We start from the raw sequence: 22,194 nt of genomic DNA on the forward strand, positions 1-22,194 counted from the left end.
TTGGGGGGGGGTGGGGTCGCAGGTTACACACACATCGTGGCAAGAACACTTCTTCAGGCAGGGGAGTAATGAAGGCATTGATCTGTCACTCAGACAGGTGCCTTGGGAAGCAGAGGTCAGCATCTGCGAACCTCAGGCTGGTCACCTCACTCCACATTTACTGTTGCAATGCAAAAAACACTTAAGCACACCCTTGACTTCAATTGAGGTGAGGAAAACATCTTACTGACTTGGGGCAGCTGCCCAGACTACCCGTGGACTTTTTTTTTTGCACATGTGGTGAACCTTGGCTTACATAGAAAGAGTCTACTTGCAGAGCTGCTATGCTTCTCCATCCTCTGCCTGCTGCTGTGTCCCTCTGCAAAATTATACCCACTTGCATCCAGCTGCCTCCACACACATGTGAGTGCAAGCAAATTCCCTCACAGCCTTAAAGTACAAGGTGCAGGAGAGACTGAGGTCCTGAGCCTGCAAGGGCTGTGTTGTTTCTGCCCTCAATTTCCTTCGAAGTCAAAAGACAAAGCAAGAGCCTTTGACTCCATGCTAGACTCCCACGTCTCTCCTCCAGAACTAAGGACTATGCACTGACCAGGGAGGTGATAACAGACCTTGTATCAGTCTGCCCCAGCACTCAAGTACTTGTTTCATTAAGAACTGCCCACAAACAGTAGCATCACATCTGCTGAAATCCTGGAAACTTGCTAATAAATGCTTGCAGTTAAAGAGTTCTCACCAATTTTGCTGGCATCACATATAAATAACACATCTCTTTGAAAAACAATTCTTTCCTTTCTCTTTCAGAGAGGGGATGTTTTTTCAATATCTACCTAGATTTTCCATTAAAATCCAACACACCACAGACCCTACAGCATACAGCATGAATTCCAGGGAACCGATTGTGAGTATGGCAAGTATTTTTTGTTGAATAATTAGCCCACTTGATGATAGTCAAGACAAGCAGTACGTGGCTCCTCCTTGTAAAAGCCATATGAAAGGGGAGCTGTTATTGTTATGTTTAATGCTTGTGTCCATGGAAATGCCAGAGACTTCTGCCGTGCCACCAGAACTCTGACCTGTGGTCACTTCAATACCCTTTCCCGCTTCACAAATGTTAGGCTCTAAAAGAGTCATCCAAAAATTAGCCTCCAAAGACAACGAGCTGATACACCACCCTGAGCAGAATGAGGCTTTTGTGTTGGTGGTCCAAAAGCAGGAATTGCACATAGCCATCTTTACCAGTCCCTGTTCTGCCCCATTACACCTGTTTAGTGTAAGCACGAGTAGTGACAACGCACAGCAGCCCTCCTCCCCAGGTACGCCTAGGAGAGCTAATGCAGTTGGTAGAGCATCATCCACCCTGGTCTGTGTGGGCTGTAAGATGGCTGCTGAGAGCTTTCTAATTTCTACAGAGCCTGGCTGCAGAGGAGGCTATGACAGGAAACAATCACCTGACCAAATCGACCTCCACAGAACAGCCAAACACGCAGAGGCATTAAACTCCATAGATTGCCTTAACCTGAAAACTAAATGCTCCGCTCCGCTGTGGGTCCATCTGCCTCCACGCAAAACCACAGCCAGGCAGAGAGAGATTTAAAGGCACAGTGACTGAAATGGCCTTTATTTATTTTCTTGCAGCATCAGGTCGAGTTACTGTCAGGCGTTGTCATATCAGCTGGAAGTAAAGGTGCAACGTCTGATTAAAAGGTCATTCAGACCTTTAAATACACAGAATAGTATTTTTGAAGGGCACAGCTGTGGTTTAATATGTGCTTTTGAAAAACTACAAGATGAGGAATTCTTTTTTTTCCCCCCCCATCTGTGTACCAAGTTCTAATTAAAGATTTACATTTGCAATTAAATATCCATTGTGCTAACCCCCAATTTGGAAATGAATTATTAATCCACACTTAAAGAAAAACAAAATAAGGCTTTTAAAATGGAATTGAGTGGGTCGAGTTGCATCTGAAACAGTTCATGTGATGAGATCTACAGATTTTACAACTCCAGAAGTTTATTCCCAGTCAGAATCAGAGACCACTCAGCCTACGTAGCCCATCAACACACAAGCTTAAGTGCAATGACCATCAACTGCCTGGCTGTATAAATCCAGGAGTCCCAGCTGGGGAATCAGGCTCTCAGCAAGATTACTGCACATTTCTGGATCTCTGTCCTTCCAACAAGGAATCATTATCCTGAGTGACAGGAAAGACAGATCCCCCTGGAAGCCCGGGGAGGGGTGGTGAGGAGCAGAACCAGAGTTGATCAGTGTGGGTCTGCTGTAAAAGCCTTTGCTGCTCATGCCGGTGCAAATGCTGACAAACAGCAGGCTCGCTCCCAGGAGGAAGCTCAAAAACCTGCAGCCCCTGCTTCTCTGAGAGGCTAATGCCATAAAGTGTGGCACTCAAGAGATTTTTTTCCCTGCACAAGCCCAGGATCAAATGACCTCCATGCTTTCAAACTCTCTAATCTGTTCCCTTCTTGGCCAGCTTTCACTACTGAAAAAAAAAAGAGCTCAAATATTTGATTTTTTTAATTGTTGGCTTAAAAAAAAACAGCTTCACACAGGGGACTGAGCATGATACATTTTTTGGAGGAGGCAGAAAAGGCAACTGAAAGCAGCAGAAGGTTGAAAATCCCTTAAATGAAGCAGCAATGGGAAAACGAGTCTGTCCTGGTTGCCCCACGCAGAAGAGTAAAAGCAGACCCTTGCTGCATGTGTGTGTGCACACACGCTGCCAACACATGAGAGCAGCACACTGGCAGGCAGTGTAAATTCCTCAGCAGAGACTCTGTTTTTACAGTTGAGCTCTGTAGTTTCACAGTACAAGTATTCATTAAAGAATGATGCCTCCCACAGCCCCGGGGTGACCAACTGACTGATGGAGCAAGGTGCGGGGTGGCAGACAGGAAGCTCTGCTCACCCAAGGCCTGCCTGCTTGCCCAGCCCCCATCCCTTGGTGACCTAACGCCTATGAACCTGCTAGAGTGGCCTCTCTCCTCACCTCTGAGTCTCACAGCTGCCTGAACGATTTGGTGTGGAGACTAGGAGCCAGCAAAGCAGGATGCTCCTGCTTGAAGTGCTGCTGCTCACAGTGTGGACCAAATTCACAGCTGCATAAGGAAAGCTAACTGTAAGTCATCTGTGTAACTGTTTTCTGAGAGACTAGGGAATTAGCTGGGTTGAGGGGAATCACATTCAGAAATAAAAGAGTAAAATATATCAGAGTGCTACATGATTCTGCCCTAATACCTTATCAATGTTAAGAGATGTTGCATTATGAAGGACTCCTTTGATGTTTGATCCACGAGCAAAAATCCTACTCTCATTGAAGCAAACTCAAGCACCAGCTACAGAAAGTTATCGGCCAGCTGTGGCACACCTCGTTTCCCTTGAGGAGTCCTGGCTGAAACGATCCAACTTAACAAGAAGTTTTGGGGAGCATGTTGTACCTGAGGTCAGCTTACCAAGATCTGGGCTATCTGAAAGTCTTTACAGAGAGCTACACAACCATAGAAAGAGATGGGGTGAAGGAACTTTGTCCTTAATGAATCTCAGATTCATACAGCAAGGCAAAGAAAACTGGAGGATCTCCCAAAGCAGTGGGACTGCTGCCAGCAACACAGGGCAAAAACAACCTCACCAAGCTCTGCACAGAACCTCGAGTGAGCTTAGCGTGGAGGGCAATCCCTTCATGAAATGCCTTTCACAAGGGCACCAGTACCAATACTTAGGTCAGTGGATCTAGATGAAATTTGGCCTGTTAAGTTATATAGATACATATGTGTGTGTGTGCATATATATGTATCAATATACACATATACAGATATATGATAAGAGATAGAGAGGTACAGTGCTACATGACAGCCAAAAAGTTCATCTGGAAAGTCGTGGCCCCTGCACAAAATGCAGTTTGGATCAATCAGCACTGAGCACCACCAGCCATAAACCTGTGGCTGTGCTCTTTTACACCTGTGTGAACGTGGGCTACACACCTCACCAGTCCCACAACATTGCCATGGCTGCCAGCGAGAAAGCACCTGGTCTTTCCTCCACATAATGCCTTGCTTTTCCAGTGCTGCAAGCTTACTCAGATGTCAGCTTGATCACACTGGAAATTACATCAATTATACACACAGCATTACAGAACAGTGCAGAAATCTGGTGTGAATCCACGTGCTCTAAAATTCACTTTCCATCTCCCTCTCTGGAAAGAAAACTGCAGGGTACAGGTGTGGTGGTATGGACCCAGACTTGTGGCTGGAATGTGGCCATGTGTGTGGCAGAGCCATAGGATCTCCTGACCCCCAGAGCAATATCACAGAATCAGACGAACATTTTGGTTGGAAAAGACCTTTAACACCATCTCCTGGGCTGCAGGCAGGTGCCCTCCTCAGCAGCAGAGGCAGTCCCCAAGCTGCTGTTGAAGGATCACAGAATCACAGAAACATCCAGGCTGGAAAAGACCCTCAGGATCATCAAGTCCAACTGATAACCCTACTCTAAAAGGTTCACCCCTACATCATATCCCCAAGCACCACATCTAAACTTTAAACACATCCACAGTTGGTGACTCCACCACCTCCCTGGGCAGCCTATTCCAAAGCTTGACCGCTCTTCCTGTGAAAACATTTTTCCTCATGTCCAGCCTAAACCTACCCAGTCACAGCTTGAGGCCATTCATTGCCTCTTGTTCTATCACTATTTACCTGTGAGAAGAGACCAGCATCAACCTCTCCACAATGTCCTTTCAGATAGTTGTAAGAGAGCAATGAGGTCTCCCCTCAGCCTCCTTTTTTTCAAACTAAACATCCCTCAGCTCCTTCAGCTGCTCTTCCTAAGATTTATTCTCCAAGGATGCTGGCATCAGCCTGCTCTGCCACCAGCAAATGCAATCTGGACAGCCTTTCCACTCCTCACTTGCCTAAATACTGAGCCACCCTGAGAGGAAAGCAGCCTTTGAAAGGATCTATGGCCTACTTTGTTCCACTCATAAATATACATTACCTACAGCAATGACTTTGGGGAAAACTTCCCAGTGCTCAGATTCAGCTCAGACAGAGTCTCCTTGAATGTTTTTCTTCAGGCGAGGAGGCTCAGGGGCAAGAGCCCTGTGTGCAAATTGCATCTCTTGGAAACGTGGAAAGAAGGAAGGAAGGAAACAGCAGCGCCTGGCACACGGCGTGCTTCAACCAGACGCTCCACTCCCTGCCCTACAGCTGTGCCAAGTCCCACTGCACAAGACACTGTGGGGGCCTGCTGCTTCCCCGGGGCACAAGGCACTGCTCACACACCCACCCATCGTGGCTTCAGCACACATGCACACGGGCTGGCACAGGAGAGCTCCACGCAGGAACAGCCGAGCATCAAGCTCTTGGTGTCCTCCCACCCAGCCACAGGCCCAGGGGAGGGATGTGCTGCCACTGGACAAGGTGTGAGCCAGTCCACGGAGCTGCCATTCCCCTCAGCTACCAAAATCCCTTTCTGCCCACGGGATGCTGCGCTCCCGCTCGCCGTACGCGTTATCAGGCAGTAGCAGATGTGCCTAATAACAGGCTTATTATTGGACTTAGCAGATAAAAAGGGACACGTACGCCTGGTCAGAAGCTCAGTGGTGAGTTTGCTTCCACAGCCCACCTTAAAATATCTCTCCCCATACCTGAGTTACAGGCCTGTCTCCCTTCATACTAAGGATGAGATTTAACATTCATTTTACAAGTCAGCTTCATTTGCTCCAAGAGGACAAGCATCTGCATGCTGGCAGTTATTTTCCCACTTGCACTGCAAATCTCTCAGGCCGTATTTGAGACAAACCAGATTTAGAACACACCAGATTAGGAAACTCATTTGACTTTCTCTGCCGCCAGTTCCACCAAGTGAAAAGTAAACTTCTGCCACAGGCCACTGCAAACAGAAATTCAAAGCATGTACTCCTAAGTTGGGGTCACGTCTTGAAAACTCAGCTCCTCTCGACAGCTTACTCAGAGGTAACCTCAGGACATTTCAGTGGGGCTAGCTGGGGAACAAAGGATTTGTGCTCATGGTGAGGAGAGAACTGCCGCTCTAGGGCCAGATCCTGCCACTTGGACTCGGCATCAGGAGCAGGCAGTAGCTCCCCAACGAAATCAATAGGATTAGTCTGAGGAGTAATGCGTTTCTCCACAGGAGAAAGAAGGAGCAAACGTGTCCCTCATTGACATTCAGTGCACGCCACTGTTTATTTCCCCTCCCCCCCACTTTATATATGAGATTAAATTTAGAGAATGGGTAAACTGTTTCACCTTTTTGATCTGAAAAAATGCATAACGCCACTGGGGAGACAGATGGCAAACACAAATCCGAAATCGTAAGGAATCCAGACTAATGCTGTCAAAGAACAACAGCTCGGTCCCAGGGAATGTTAGCGGCAGAGCCTCTCTTCATGCCAAGTGAGCACCTAGAGCCACGCTAGCTTTCGGCGGAGCAGCTCACACGGCTCCACCATGAGCCTTGAACGCCCACAGGGCAGCTCAAGCGGCGAAGCTCTGCTTGCACCGAGGCTGTCAGGCACAAGCATCGCCCCGGGATGCGGCAAGATCCCTGAAAAGGAGCAAATCTCCTCTCCCCCTTCCCTCCCGGACTGGGAGTAAGTGGCTGCGGTTGCTTGCCAGCACACTCCCTCCCTTGTGCCCGTACAGCGCTTCTGGCCAGCAAGCCGAGGGACGGAGCCAAGTCTCCACCTCTGCCGCCCCGCTTGGCCGCCGGCTTCCCTGTGCCTGGCACCCCGCGCACGGGGCTGGCAGCGCCAGGCGAGCCGGGGTCGGGAACTCCTCCTGCCGTCTGCTGCCCTGCAGCCACGTTCCAGCTGGCCGCGCTCCGGCGGGCACTCCCAACAGCTTTCTGACAAAGGCAGCAGAGAGGACATCAGAGGTTTGGAGTTCCAGGTTAGGGGTTTCTCCTCAGTGCCAAAGGGATTCACGCTTCTTTCTACATCCCTCTTGAGCAGCTCTTGCAATTCCTGAGGTTTTTCAGCTACTCCTGTACCTTCAGATGGAGCTAGCTGCCACGCTTGCTGGAGTGCCTGTTCAGCTTATGTGACCATTTGGCCTTTTTTTCTTCATTAATTATTTGCATTCCAGCGGCATGTGAAGGCCTCAGGCAAGATGAGGGATTGTTTCTGTTGGTCTGCTGGCCCAGCCTCTTCAACAGTAGGTTTGGCATGTCTTCTTTTTCAGGGACATGGAAGGGCTCATAATGCCCTAACACTGCTACTTCAGAGACAAGACTGATGCTAAGTGGGTCAGAAAGCTGTTACTCAGTGCTCTCATACTGGCTGTGGGAATTAGCATCAAATAGCCCAACGGTCTATTTGCATAAAGCAGAAATCTGTCTTACTAATAAAAGTTTTGTAGAGAAACTCTTGGGTGCAGGTTTGCTACCCCCACACAACATAAAACCTGAAACCCTACAATACAAAAGACACTGAAAACTAAATACCCACATTACAGCTCTGTTTCTACTTCCTCCTAGGACCTGCCTGGTTCCTTCTGCTGACTCTCTGTCAGACGTTATCAACCAGGAGTGTGCCTGCCTTCTGCATTGGATGCACCACACGCACACACCTCCCCCTCTATCTCTCACACGCGCTGCCATTCACCTTCTCTCTAATCAAATCTCTGTAAAGATCATCCATCAGTCCCTATCATTTACCCTTCCCACACACACAAGCTCACAAAACAGAATTATTCTTGTTAACATTCATCCCATTAATGAGAAATCCCTGCTGGTTCGTCATCCAGTGGTATAAGTCTTTGCACTCACAGGCTGACATCTCTATCATCCTCCAAACTGCTGTCTGGCGTACGGTAATCTCTTATGGACTAGTCCCCAAGCAAAGAGAAGGCACGTTTCTCAGGACTAAACCTACATTTAAATCTCTTTCCCCTAGAGCTTCAGCATCTTTTTCTCCTGCACAGAACCTGAAATCAGCTAGGATGCCTCATTGGTTAGCTAACTACTTTCCTTTGGGATTTGATGTAACAGCCAGTGAAAAATAGAGCTTGGCCTCTGCTTGGTTGGTTCTTTTTCTGCAAAACTTAGAGAGGAAAAGAAATTCACTTAAATGCAGCACTCAGCTACCTGGGCTGCAGGAGGACTTTCAGCCAAGGCCCACCACTCATTGCAGGTGCCAGCTTGTCTCTCTCACAGCCAGTGAGCATCATGTATCGTCTGATTAGATGCAGAGAGAGGAACAGCAATGCAAACTCTTGCACAGCAGGTTACCACAGTTCCTGACTGGAGGGGAAAACATTAGAAGGTTTTAAATGGCTCTGGACTCCATTCATTCTCAGGAACGTCTTCAGAAATTTTTGAGGATGACAATAAAAGACCCATCTCAGCAACTATTTACATGACACTGTCACCTCCACTGGACCTTGACCCCAAATTTATTTTACATCACCTTCCAAGCAATCAGCCAGCTGTGATCTCCACATCCCAGAGCCCAGATGAACTAGTGATTTAGGGGGGACAGGTTTTAAATCATTACTAAGCTTATGTCACTGGGTCCTTTCCCACCCACTCCCTGGTGGCTAGCTATTCAAACCCACAATCCTTCCAAATACAGTCTCTCTTCTTTTGCTCACTCCAGAAAACAATGGCCTCTAGTTGACTAATACCACTCATTTTGGGGATCATATATTTAACAATATATAGTCCCTGCCTTCCTTTTTCCATTGCTGACCTCTTTAACTGCACCATAATAACCCCACTTTACACTCCTTGTACCTTCTACACAGATGGCTAGAGGTCTTCAGGTCTATTTCAAGCCAACCTGTAGCTACCAAGGTTGCTGCACCACCCTTACATCCCCATTCAGCATGTGCAGAAGGATGGATGCCACTGAACCACAGCTGTTTTGGAGTATTTGTTTTACAAATTCTTAGTGTAAACATGGTGCAAGCTGACACATCATCAGCATGCTCCAGCTTCCCTAGGACACACAGTACACACCACCAAAGAAATCTCCACGTCCAAGCAGTTCTCAGACAGCAAATCATGTTTCTCAGCATTTCATCTGCAAGAATCCCCTCTCTCTTTCACATTTGTCACCTTATTTGTATACATTCCTTTATTACTACCCTAGTTCTTATCTTCTTCAGATCATGGAGCCCCCAGACCACACATTCACCCCGATGCCCAGATTCTCTTAATAAATTCCAGTCAATTTTAAGAATTAATTAAATAAACTGTGTTTCTTTATCAGTAAGGGCACATGGAAAGCCCTGCACACCCTCTTCAAGTTCCCCTTCTGCTGCATGAAGTCTCAGCCGTCCCCTAAAGAAGCATGGGAAGATGGTTACTGGTGAGCTTTTCACCTGCCTCACCTGAATTACTAACAGCAAACCTGCTCATAGCAGCAGCCCATATTCCAGCCTCTTCTCACCAGGACAGATCTCACTGCCATCTCAGCACTACCATTGTAACCTTCCTGTCAGCAGAGCACCTCCAGTGCTCAGTTGGTCTACCTCGTGATAACTGAGTCACTCCTACAGAGAAGCAGGCATCCACTCACCAAGGGTTTGCATATTACAATCAACTTTCAACCACTTTTACATCCTTGTCTTTGAGCACTCTGCAGCTCTTCTTTACTTCTCCTCCTCTGTCCTTAAGTTAAATCTATCCTGAACTCCCTAGGATTGTCCATCATTTTGCAGTGTTAAGTTCCTCCCTCCACCTCAATTCCTAATACTGCTTCTCTGCTTCCTGAACCACTGAACAATCTCTCATCTCTGTACAAATAACTACTAGTCAAATGAAGTCTGCTACCAGTTAATGGTGATCCTATACAGAAGTACAAGAGAGACCATGGCCAAAGCAGTCTGAAAGGAATACTACCCTGAGACAGGAGAGGTGTAAAGCTTTAAAATGTCACTACAGAGACTAAGATAAAGGAAAATACTGAGGGGGAAAATAAACCCCTATGGCAAGTAAAGGAAGGGCATTTTTTAATGAGTTTGCTTCCCAATAAGAATGCAATATTCAGCATGACCCCATGCTGCCTTTGTTCTTTGCATGTTCCCATATCTCACTTGCCACTGGACTGTCTGGTTAAATGGGAAGGAATGGAGAAACTCTGGAAAACCATAAAAAAAAAAATCAACAGGCTTCACATACCTGGCTATGGATTTTTATAGTCTTAATTAAGAGGATGCCTAGGAGTTCCAGGGAGGATAAAATATTCCCCATAATGTCTGAGAGTAGAAGTTAACAAGCCTGCTGGGATCTTTTCAGCCCCTGCAGAGCTAAGGCTTCAACATTATTAAATGGCTGTCGCATCTGAAGTATGGTGCAACGTAACACACAAGAAGCAGTGCAGGATGCTTAAATGGGTGATGACTTTAGATTACGTTGCAGAGTAATTCAGTTTCAGGCCAGGCATGTGCATGTGACTAAACCGCACAATACGAGTGCGGAAAACAACAAAGGTACCCAAAAGAAGAGAGAAGACAGACACAGCAGGCTGGGCTCCCAAATAGCACAGAAGTGTCAAACGAAACTGCATGCTTCAAGACATGGTAGTTCAGTGTGATCATTCAAAGCAGACGAGCTATCAAAACACACAGACACTACAGAAGCAGAAAAAGCTCGTTCTTTGGGTGGTGGTACTCTCCAGGAGTCATGGTATCTGCTGGCAATTTCTACACATGCAGTCCATGACTCAGGAATTGTTTGAAACCAAGGCAACACCCCAGCCATGCCGTTACAGAGACATCAGTTCCCCTCTTACTGTTCCTAACTCACAAAACCTTATCCTAAAGCCTTTCCCCACACAATCAACAGCTGCTTCCCATTGCAACCAGCGATCAAAGGGATTACAGTGTATTTGGTGAGACTTTCAGGGGTACATTCTAGGTTTGCCTGCTCAGAAATATTTCATCAAGCCTAACCCTTACTATATATGCATGTTAAGAGCTGGCAAGCAGTTAGAGTTACAAACTTCTAGAGTATTTGGCAAGGAGCCGTTCTCAGTCATTGCTATGCACGGAACGCATGAAAGGGCATACAGAAATTAATATTCCTCTTTTGTTTCACTCTCTGGAGCACATTTCTTTTAAAACCAAACCAACACCATCAAGATGCTGCTCTTCAAAAGGAACTGCTTTCTGACATCCTAACTCATTCTCCAAGTAAGCAAGGTCTTCCCTGACTTCAACAAAGATGTTAGGTGACTTGCATAGAAAGTGGCCCTAGAATCCAATTATTAGAAACACACACAAAGAGGCAATAAACCCTGAGACTCTTACCTACTGCTCCCCACCATGAATTAACAGTAGACAACATGACACTCACAGATCTACCAGCCTAAGTGAGTCTGCCTATGTGAGTAAAGCATGTATGTGTACAGCCCAAAATGTTTAGTACAAACACAGAATTGTTAAGATTTTCCCAAAGCACTGTAGCTGGCAGAGGAGTCATAATGGTTCCATGTACCCCTAACGGAGGTGATTTAGACAACCTGGGGGTGGGGGGAAGTACTTATTATGTGAATTACTGCTCAAAAAAATCCCCCACCAAAACCTGGCTTCATTCACCATCTTTCTCAAGACACATGCAACTTGTCTACCCTAAACAATACACAGAGATTTCATTCATGTCAGCTTAAAAATCCAGACCAACCAATCAGCCACGACACTGAAATCCAAAGTCTGGTGCAGAATCCTGAGGCCCCACCTGTACAGTCTGCATTAGCAGTCATAAAAATGTGCAAAGACCTACTCAGTGCAATCAAAATGTGAAACCAGCACAACCAGTTCACCTCTCTTACCATACAGACAATTTCACTGGTAAGCAAGTGTAGTTCAATAATTTAAAGCAAGCCATTTCCAGTGCAAGTAGAAAGCAGTGTTTATATGAAAGAGGCTGTTATGCCACTGACTGGTGCACAATTTGCTGAATTCCTTGAAATTCTGTTCAGTTGAGTACCAAATCCCACCACTAGGAGATTTCCTTAGGCAGGAGAAAGTGAATTTTCCCACCCCTTTAACCAACTATGCTATATGAAACAGTAGCTTCTATCATGTATATTCTAAACTGTACACTAATGTTGTGAGGCTTAGGCCCTTCCTTTGCTTTTTAAGTATCACAGGAGGGAAGGGAAACAACAACATATGAAACAGTAAACATATGAAACAGTACAACAGAAGACATCCAACTCCATTTCAGAGGCTATTCCTTGTGCTTGGTAACTTGCCAAAATCATGAGGCCAGAAGCTCAGATCTGCTGGGCTCTCAACACCCTTCTCAACCCTGTGTCTCCCACCAACTGCAATCCATTCCCGCCTTGCAAGACGTGATCCTAATGCAGAAGGGCAAACAGCTTCAATAAGATTTCCAAGTGGCAGAGGTCAGGTGCTGATAAGCAAAGATGCCTGCAACTGCTCTGGTCTGTGCTGGAGGTGGCAGTAGGAGGCTTTGTGTGTGCTCCCAAGAACCTGCACAAGCCGTAAGGAAAAGTCATCACTAAATATCTGTTTAACCTAGACATGTGAAATCTGGGTGAAAGTGACAAAAAAACATTGCAAAGCACTCAAAAGGGTAGAATCTCACCCTGCCTCTTGCCTCCTCTGTTCCCTGCCAACACTGTCACTGCTGGGCTGTGCACCAAGTCAGAACGTCCAAGCAAGAGGGCTGCAGTCACCCAGCAAGGGCTTTTGAGTGGTGCCAGCAGCCAGCTTCAGTGCCTGGCACCCTCTCTGCAGGCTCAGGCCTGGGAAAGGAAAAACAAGAGCACCCTGGCACAGCGCAATGGGCAGTCATGTGGAGGAAGGAAAAAAGCCACCACTGAGGGCTGCTCAGAGTTTTACAGCTGACAGCCAGCAGAAATTGCACTCAGGACAGACCCATGGTTCTTGCTCCAGTTGTGTACACATGGGGACAGGGACTTTTTCTTTGCCTCCTTGCATAGTTTTTAATACATGGGGAGCCTCATCCACCTGGAGGGCTACAAGGCAGTGGCAGGGGGTAAAGAAACGTTGCCATACAGCAACATTTCAGTGAAGAATGGCAGTGCAGATTACAAGGTGGTTTGTCTTTCCACCTTCCAGTTAGCCACTTGGATCATGTTAGCTGCCTGCTCCTTGTAAAGCTTTTCAGTTCCTCCTCATGCTGCTACTCAATTCCACGGTGCCATTGCTTTACTTATGCATGTAATTTAAAGCTAGATAGACGGCAGGGAAATTGCTTCCTCTTGAGGCCCTTACTAATTGACCCCTATCCACAGAGCTCAGCAGTCTTCCCTTTACAGCACTCACACACGCGCTATCACAACACAGAGCACAAGTTTGGAGGTTGCCAATGCAGCCTCCTCCCTCCCTCGTGGCAATGCCATATGGTGTCAAGATTTTCAGAACCAGACACCTTTCCTGTTGAAATCAATCATCACAACTCCATCCTCGGAGAAGACCAGCTCACGCTTCTCCTAGCTTGAAATGCAACTCAGCGAGATGCCTCAGGTTTGGCTGCTGGTATTGACTATTTCGGGTCAGTATGCAAATGTTTACTTTAATAGTGCACATATCAATTAGCGCAGCTGTTATGAATAAAGCAAGCGGCACCAGCTACGATGACAGCATGCCCAAACAGCAGCTATTTCACACTTGGGCTGAACCTTTCAGACCCTGCCAATGCGAGCCAGCCCCTCCCTCGTAATGCCTTTGCTGCCTCGCTAATGAAAACAAGGAAGGGGACAACTAAGGCTGATTCAGGATGGTTTGTCTCCAAGATAGAGGGATGTAAAGTAACGCCAGGCTCCTAATCTTCATAACCTGCAGCATAAGTTATGGGTGCACACACCAATCAGAGGAAAATAAGTAGTCTCTACGGGTAAATAAAGATTATTACTCTTTAAACTGACTGCAAACCTGAATGAACACGGAGTATACATACACAAGTAGGCAGCGCTGTGATGTGACGTCAGTCTTATTTTTATAGATTTATTATTACCATACATAAAATTTCCTAGTAATAATAACATTCTATGAAAAATACTAGAGTATTGGGACACTTTTAAAGAGAAAACAGTACAAGGGGGGAAAAAAGTAGGAAAAAATAGCTCAAGAGTTCAAAAAAATGCTGTGAGGGAAGCATTCCATTAAAAATGCAAGGGTCAGGGACTGGAAAGCATCCACGTGAATCTGTCTTCAGTTCCATGTACTAACCTTGAGAGTTATATCCTATGCCTTGATTGCACCAGTAGAAGAGGTTTAAAAGAAAAGGAGAGAAATGGTTTCCGTGGGATCAGCCAGTTTACTGTTTATTGTTATTGTTCTTGGCTTTAATTTATTTAGTCTTTAAACACAGTTTGTCCCCCTGCCTTCAACCATCTCCACAACTTGCAGCCACTGGCGACACAATTCACAGATCTCACAAGCATGTCGTAGAACACGAGCCCCTCGATCCTTGTCACACTTCCATGGGACCATGCCTACCAAGGTGACAGGGGGGTCACACAAACCAAGCTGTTGCTTTGTTCAAGAACACAGGCTAAACCAGCCCAGAAGCTTGCTCCACTGGGCCTGCTCTCACCCACCACAGCCACTGCAGCTGCTGCAGTGCCCTCGTGTAGGCCCTGTCACTCCCCGACACGCTGCCAGCTGGTGGCCTTTCAGCCAGAGCACTGCTGCTCCACATGTGCTTTAGGCAGCCCTGCTGTCACTCTTTATTAATTTAAATTTGAAAAAAACAAAGAAGAAAGGAATGAAGACATAGAAAAAAACATCCATATAAGAAAGTCACTGAGTTTGGATGCTCTTCCTCTCCTATTGACAAACCACATCCTGTGAAAGAACTTTGTGGTGGGCCACAGCCTGCAGAGAAGTGATGCCTTACTGACATATCCACAGCTGGAAAGGGAAACCTACTTCCTCTGAGTCGTGGTACTGCATAAGAGGAGCCTTCTTGTGTATCTGTCTAGCAGAGCACAAACAGGAGAGGGAGAGCCGGGCAGAGAGAGAGTGAAGAAGTTAGGAGAGTGCACAGGTAGCTAGTGACCCCACGGTTTTTCCTAGTCACAGTGGTTAATCAATCTTAACAGGTGGCATTCTCATAACACGACTGAGCAGTTTTTAAGGCTGTCACAAATGCCTCTGTCAGGACCGAGGAAGTTCTGGAACTGCGCTCAGATGCACACAAACTCACAGGAAGATCTGATAACATACAAATTTGTTTCTTCCAGAGACAGCTCACTTTCTGCAGAAATCGATAAGCCATCAGAACCTATCATTTATCACAAACATTAAATCCCAGCAATGTCCTGGTCTGCAAACCTAATGAGAAAACCTGGTGCACAAAGGCACCTCTGGTGCTGAGTGGCTGCAGTGGGGTATGGATTCTCCATGCCTCTGATTCAGAGAAGTCTCTTTCAGACTGTACTCAGCATTATGATCCATCATTAACCGACTAGGGTACCAAGTATCTTCTTTGTGAACTTGCTATGAAACCAACAAAGGCATATTATTGAGAAAAATAAGAGCTGAAAACCCAGCCTAGTTTCTAGCAGCTGGGATGTCCACCCTAGTTTTTGCATTGATGATGCCAGGTCACCATATACTCTCAGAAAAGAGCTATGAGGATGCAGTGCTACATAATAAACTTTCAGCAAGAGCAGTTCACTCTTGCAAGGAAGATTTAATCAATTGGTTTGATGAAGCTGGTTAGGAAAGAGTTAATGGTATCAGCCAAAGTTCAGCTAAATCCCCGGACGTTACTTTTGTCTCATGGCAATATCAATAACAACACCACTATCTCTATGTATTTAACCCAGATGAAACTAATAGGCTCTTGGTGTTGCTTCTTCCCTGGAATCCCTCATCCCAGCTCTTCTTGGAGAGAACTCCTGCAAGCTATGAGTAAGGGTATAAACTGCACTGCACCCACATACACACACACACACACACGGAGGGAAGTTGCTATCTCTCACTTACTTGCTAATTTCTGTGACTACAAATTTTGATAATGCATACACTGCTCCACCACCTTCAACACCTTCAGATGCATCTGATGTGTATAGCTAACCAGCCACACAACCTTAATAATGACAAGGGATTAAGAATGGTTACTAGTCTTTCCTCTCACTTGTTTCCTTCGCCTACCGGTACCAGCTGTCTTCCTCCTCGTGTGTTATTTTGGTCCCCATTGTCTGCTGTACCCAACGCACTAACTGAAATGCCTCCGGCGTGGCGTCTGCTTTTGTACCTCTAGCAAACCCGAACACCCGTCCCTACAGCTTTGGGAAAGGCAACACACTGTCAGGTCTGAAGACACGTCGTAAAAATGAGCAGTGCAGTCAGAGGTCAGTCATACCTGTGCTATTTTCCATTGTGTTTCGTACACCGTGAGCGGGTTATCTCGTAAAAATATTGCCAAAGAGATTACTCGGGCACGTCTCACCGACTACCGGGCTCTGCGGCCAGTTGTCTGTCTTGGACAAAGCGCTACCTGTCAACCTAGAGATGAACTCGCCATTACTTTCCCCCCAACTTTCGACGGCAGAAGCTAGGCGTCCAAATATAACTTCCCCCTTCCCACCTCCCTGTCCCTTACACACCGACCCGCACCGCCATGATTGCCGTTAGAAAGAAAGAACAAGGAGAAAGGACCCAGAGACAGCCAGCAGCAGTCTGACGAAAACAGAACGGCAGGTAACAACAGGCGAGCGGCGTCTCAGTACGGCCAGGAGCTGGTGGGGCGGGGGGCCGCTGCTCCCCACCCGGGCCCCGGGTCGGACAAGACCGGGCGCTGCGGCCCGGGGCAGTGGAGCCCGCGGGGGCGGCTCTCGCTCCGCTCCGTCCCTCCTCGGCGGGGGCCGGCGACCGTGGCCAGGACCCAGCTCGGTGCCGCGGGGGGCGGCGTTTCTCTTGCCTGCGGGGCGGAGAGGGGCGGGCGGCGGCGGCGGGGCGACGCCGCGGAAGGTCGGGGGGGGAGCCGGGGGAGCGGGGGGGTGCGCCCGTGGCGAGGGGGGCACCCTCACAGCCTGAAGGAGGCCTCGGAAAAGGGATGCTGCATCTTGAAGCTAGACAAGAAGCATTGGAGGGGGGGAGGCAGGGGGTTGAGGAGGGACGGCGGGAGGCTGGGGAAAAAGAAATCATCTCCTCTGACCTCTAGCGAAGTGCCCGGTTTTTTCTTAAGCTCTTCACATTTCCTAAATTTGCAGATCTGGTGTCCCGTTTTGCGGTTCCTGCAACTGCTGCAGACTCCACAGTTGATGAGCCGCTTGCAGGGCACGCACACCCCGCAGCGTTTCCGCTTCTTCTTGGCGGGATTGCCCGCCCCTGCCCCGGCCCCGCTGCCGCCGGTGCCGCCGACCCCCCCGCCGCCGCCGCCGCCACCACCACCTCCGCCGCCGCCGCCGCCGCCGCCGCCTCCACTGCCCCCCGCGCCGGCGGCAGCGCCCAGGGCGGAGGCGGGCGATGCCGAGGCGTGGCTCTGCGGGCAGTCCGCCAGGTTGGCGATCTGGAAGGCGCTGTCTGTGACGGCGGCCGACGCCGCGGCGGGGGAGTGCAGGGCGGTCATTACGATGACCCCGGGGGGCAGGGAAAGGCCGCCCAGCGCTGGGATGGCCGAGAAGGTGCCGACGCGCTCGGGGAGGTTCATGATCTCGGCTTCGGCGGCGCCGCACTTGAGCTTGTTCATGCACTCGCTGGCCAGCGGCCGGCAGTGCTCGGGGGAGAGGGTGGAGAGAAAGTTGCCGTTGGCCATGGGCAGGGCTGGCTGCTCGGCCGGCGGGCAGCCGGGCTTGCCCAGCCGCTGCGAGTCGCTCCGGTGGTGCATGCCGCCCCTGCCGGCGTGCAGCGAGGAGGCGGCGGCGGCGGCCGCGGAGGCGGAGGCGGCGGCGGCGGAGGAGGGCTTCCTCGCGCCGCCCGCCGCGCCGCCGCCGCCGCCGCTGCTGCCCCAGAGCATGGCGGTGGCGGCGGCGGCCGTGGCAGTGTCGCAGTTCCAGGGGGACATGCCGATGCGGGCGGCTGCGGCGGCGGCGGCGCTGGGGAAGATGGGGGTGGTGATACGGGCAATCTTGGCCGCCTGCGGGAAAGCACCGCCGTTGGTCTTGTAGAAGGTGGCGAACGAGCGGTACCTCTCCATCTCCGAGTTGTAATCCACAAGGCTGTTGAGGGCCCCCTCGGGCAGGTGGCTGTCCTTGGGCAGCCCCGGCGCCTCGGGGTTGGGGCCGCTCTCCACGCACACGTTGGTGTTCATGATGGCCGAGGAGGGGGACACGACCGGGGAAGGATGGGGCGGGAGGGGGGGTTGGGGGGCCGGGGGAAGAGGGACGGGGCTGGGGTGGGGGGTCTTTTAATCCTCCTCTTCCTCCTCCTCCTCCGGGCGCATTCCCACGGTCGGTGTCTGGCCGGGCAGCCGCTCGTTCTGCATCCTCACGGGAGCTGCCGCAGCTGAAACACAGAAAGTAATTTCCGAGGGGGTGCGCGCTACCGGCCACCAACGGCCACCTCGGGTGGGTAGGGAGGGACACAGAGACAATGGGGGGCCGGGGGGAGGGGAGGGAAGGCGGCAGATCTGCCCTATAAGAGAACCAGAGTTAGGGGCGGCCAAGGCGGAGCAAAACTGTTCCCGGGACAAGTCAGCGGCACCGCGGCGGGGATGGGGGGTACAGGGCACGGAGAATGGGAGCTGCCCACCTACCATATATAGCGGGGGGTATGAAAAAGCAGGGGGATAGGAAAAGGGAAAAAAAGAATAAATATAAATAAAATTAGTTAAGTAAAAAAGAAAAGGAGGCGGGGGGGGCGGGGGGGGGAGGGGGGGTAGCCGCCAGCTGCCACGGTGTCCTTCTGCGCCCGGCGGTCATTAGCTGCCGGCCGGCACAGCTGGCTCCGCCGGGCGCTTGTCGCGCCGGCACTGGCCCCCTCGGCTGGGGGGAGGGGCTGGGCTACCTTCGGGCCGCGGGGAAAAACGGGGCTAGGTTAGGGGAAAAAAAACCACCTTAAGGCAGTCAATTTCACAGCTTGTGATCCCAGCGCCTGCAGCTGTACTAAAGACGGAGTATTTATCCCAACCTCTCGGGAGGATTCCTCGCCACCGCTGCGCAGGGAAGACTGCGGGGCGGGGGGGAAATGAACACACACAGACACCGACCCGGGGACAACCCCTCGTCGGGTGCAGCCGGGGCAGGGGGTGCTTCGCGGGAGGCAGAAGCCGGGAGGGCACATCGCCGTACCTGCTGAACTAGCCCTCGGCGGGTGAAAGATGGCTTTCTGCTTGGGGGGCAGGAAAGTTTAGGAGGGGGGCAAGAACGCAAAGCTCGTTTTATTTTCCCCTCCCACCCCCTCCGCCCTCCCAGAGGTGAAAGGAGGGTATTTTAGTTTATGGCAGTGAGGAAGGTAAATGATGGCAGGCTACGAGAACTAAAGCAAAACATAAACATAACTTTAAAAGCCCTCAGTTTATGAACACTGTCTCTTTGTTTCCCAGATGCTCTATCTGAATAGTTTAGATATTTCCAGCATCTTTGCTGATGCGGGGCTATCGATCAGGAACGTTCACTTGGGGAGACACTCGTGGGGCTACGTCTAGTTTCCAGACTCTGGTATGTTTAGTTCAAAATGGTTATCAATTACGGTAATTACCATCATAATTAGATTAATGAACCGTTTGCAACCCAACCTACCGAGTGCAAAAACCTCGTCCTCTCCCGACGTCGTACACTAAAAAAGCGGGCTTTATGTAAACAAATCCAGATGAAGGGAGCGTAAGTCTACAGAAGAAACCTCACCCTCTGCCGCGTTAGGGGCTGGCGGGCGGCTTTCCTTCGTAAAAAAAACGACCCCAAGCCCGCAGGAGCCACCTCCGTGTTTCCACGTCAGGGAAAAAGCCAGGCTCCATCTGTCTTCAGAGGTCTGGTGGCAATACAAAGGCTGCCCCGGAAAGCTCTGGGCTAAGCGTCGTCTTGTGGAGGGATGCGAAGGATTTGCATACGGGGGGGGCAAAAAAATTCCAAACCCTCTGCCGGTTTCCAGAAAGGAAAACCTAGCCGCCTGTCCTCGATAACAACTACTCAATAAAACTAGTTTTGCCAGCCATGTGTAGGAAAGCCACGCATCTGGTGAGGAAGAAAATGTTAGCGTTCAGCATTTTATGCCAGAAGTCAAGTAACATACGCATTTTTCTGCCCTATTACCCCCCAGCATTGAAGTGGCTTCTCTCCACAAAAGCTCCTCTCGCTGGCTACCTCCTCTTTCCCCGCGGCCCCCTCTCGGGTTTTATTGCCACCAGCAGCGAGAAAATGATGGTGCCCACCAAGCGGGTCATTATTGTTTAATCGATGCATCTCCGAGCATGAAAAGGGTACCCGAGACGCAGTTATTGATTTTTCACACCCCCCATTCCCCTCCACCCCTACCCCCTCGCCTTAGCTATGGCCCTCATTTCCACGAATGAAATAAATAGGAATTGCTAGCCGAGGCTCGCGATTCCGTCCCTGCTGAAGCTAAATGTGACCGTACATGTTCAATATTGCATGTCTGCTCCGCCAAAGACAGAGAGATCAAAGGTCATATTTAACATTCAGGAGGAGGGGCGCGTGCAGATTAATTAATAAATTAATATAGCAGCGCTTTTTATTGCTCAAGACTAGCATTAATCTACTTTTACGATCCCAGAGGAAAAAAACAACAACAACAAAAACAACAACAAAACAACAAAAAAACCCACCCAACAAACAAAAAAAAAGGCAGGAAAAAGAAATAAAGAAAGAAAACCTCGGGAAAAAAAAAACCACACACATACACACACACACAAAAAAACCCCAACAACCAAAACCACAACCTACGACGGAGAAAGGGAGAAAGCAAAGGGGGGAAAAAGCAAACCAGTCACTTACCAGGCTCTTTATATGGGGGGGCTTGAGCGTGCAGACGCTACCAGCCTGTCTGCCTTTAATTAGTTGCACATCAGTCCCTAACACAAAGAACAAGAAGAAGAAGAAGAAATATCCAGATGTGCCTTGGCAGCTCCTCAATTACAACTTTGATACTTGTAAACAAACTGCGAGGGGCGGCGGGGAGGCTGGGGGGGCGGGGGGGATAAATGAAGCCGCCGATCCACTAAACAAATACCTGTAAGTGGCTTTTTTCCCCCCTCTCCCTCTCTCGCTCGTCGCAGAGAAAGGAGGAGGAGGAGGAGGAGGAGGAGGAAGGGGGGGGCAGGGGAGGCGGCGGGGGGCGAGGAAGGAGCAGGCACAGAGGGAGTGTGTGCGTGTGTGTGTGTCTGTGTGCGCGCGTGTGCGCGGTGGTCTCCGCCGCCGCCGCGCTGCTCGCCGCCCGTCTCCCGGCGCCCGCCCTCGCACACAGCGCCGGGACTGCGTGTGTGTGTGTGTGTGTGTGTGCGTGTGGCGGTGCGGGGGAGGGGAGGGCGAGGGCGGGCGGGAGGCGGCGGCGGGGCGATCGCGGCCGAGGTGAGGGAGCGCGGCGGGAGGACGCAGGGATGCGGACACCCGCCGGTGCCGCGGCTGCCGCCGAGAGGCGCGCACGGGCCGCGGCCGCGGCTTAGCGCTGGGGGGGCCTCCGCCGCCACCACTACCCCTTTCCCCTGGCGCGGCTCTACCCGGCGCAGCGGGGCGCTGCGGCCGGCGGCCGCCCGGTGCGGGACTGCCGGCGGAGGCGGGGCCGCGCCGCGCCGCAGAGGGGAGGGGAGGGCGCGTCCCGCCGTGCCGCTCGCTCACCCTCCCCGCGGGCGGGAGGCAACTGCCGGGAAAGTTTGTGGCCCGGGAAGTTGGCGGGGGTCCCCCCGCCTCGCCCCTAGTCCGGCAGCCGCCGACAGGCTGGAGTGGGAGCTCGGCGCGGTTTAGCGTACGGCCGCGCAGCAGCTGCCTTCCCTTTTACTCTTTTGTGTGTCCCTAAATGACACCCAGCCCCCAATTATTATTTTTGCCGGTGCGTGAGGTGCTGCAGTTTGACATTTTTAGACGAAATGAACTGTCGCACAATTGTCTCGCCAGTTGCTGGAAGCACCTTCCACATCTTTGCCCTTTGCCTGCGTGGATGTTGGTGCCAGAGACCAGGAGTTGCAGGGCACCTGTCGGTGCAGGCCATATGCACCCCGCATCTGAATCATCACTAACATTCAAAATTACTCTCTCAGCAAGCCACTGCCACACAGACACTGCAAGCAAGCACACAGCAGCTCCATAAAAATGTTCCACCACT

At 50.2% G+C, this 22,194-nt stretch overlaps 1 protein-coding gene across 4 annotated transcripts in view; it reads right to left on the reverse strand.

Annotated features, from left to right (window-relative positions):
- CXXC4 (CXXC finger protein 4) overlaps positions 1 to 22,194 on the reverse strand; it is a 159,054-nt gene that overhangs the window by 101,988 nt on the left and 34,872 nt on the right. The window contains exon 1 of one of the 4 annotated variants that reach the window (XR_010303304.1): positions 17,135 to 17,224. The exons of 2 other annotated variants lie outside the window; for them this stretch is intronic. Coding sequence is in view for 1 of the 2 variants with exons in the window: in XM_064148426.1 (XP_064004496.1) it covers positions 17,003 to 18,229 (1,227 nt within the window). In the remaining variant the exon portion in view is untranslated. Of the gene's footprint in view, positions 1 to 16,339; positions 18,318 to 22,194 lie in introns of those variants that run through there. One more of the 4 variants, XM_064148426.1, reaches the window with a different exon arrangement.

Source organism: Pogoniulus pusillus, chromosome 9 (assembly GCF_015220805.1).
Source record: "Pogoniulus pusillus isolate bPogPus1 chromosome 9, bPogPus1.pri, whole genome shotgun sequence".
In the NCBI taxonomy this organism is placed as follows: Eukaryota; Metazoa; Chordata; class Aves; order Piciformes; family Lybiidae; genus Pogoniulus; species Pogoniulus pusillus.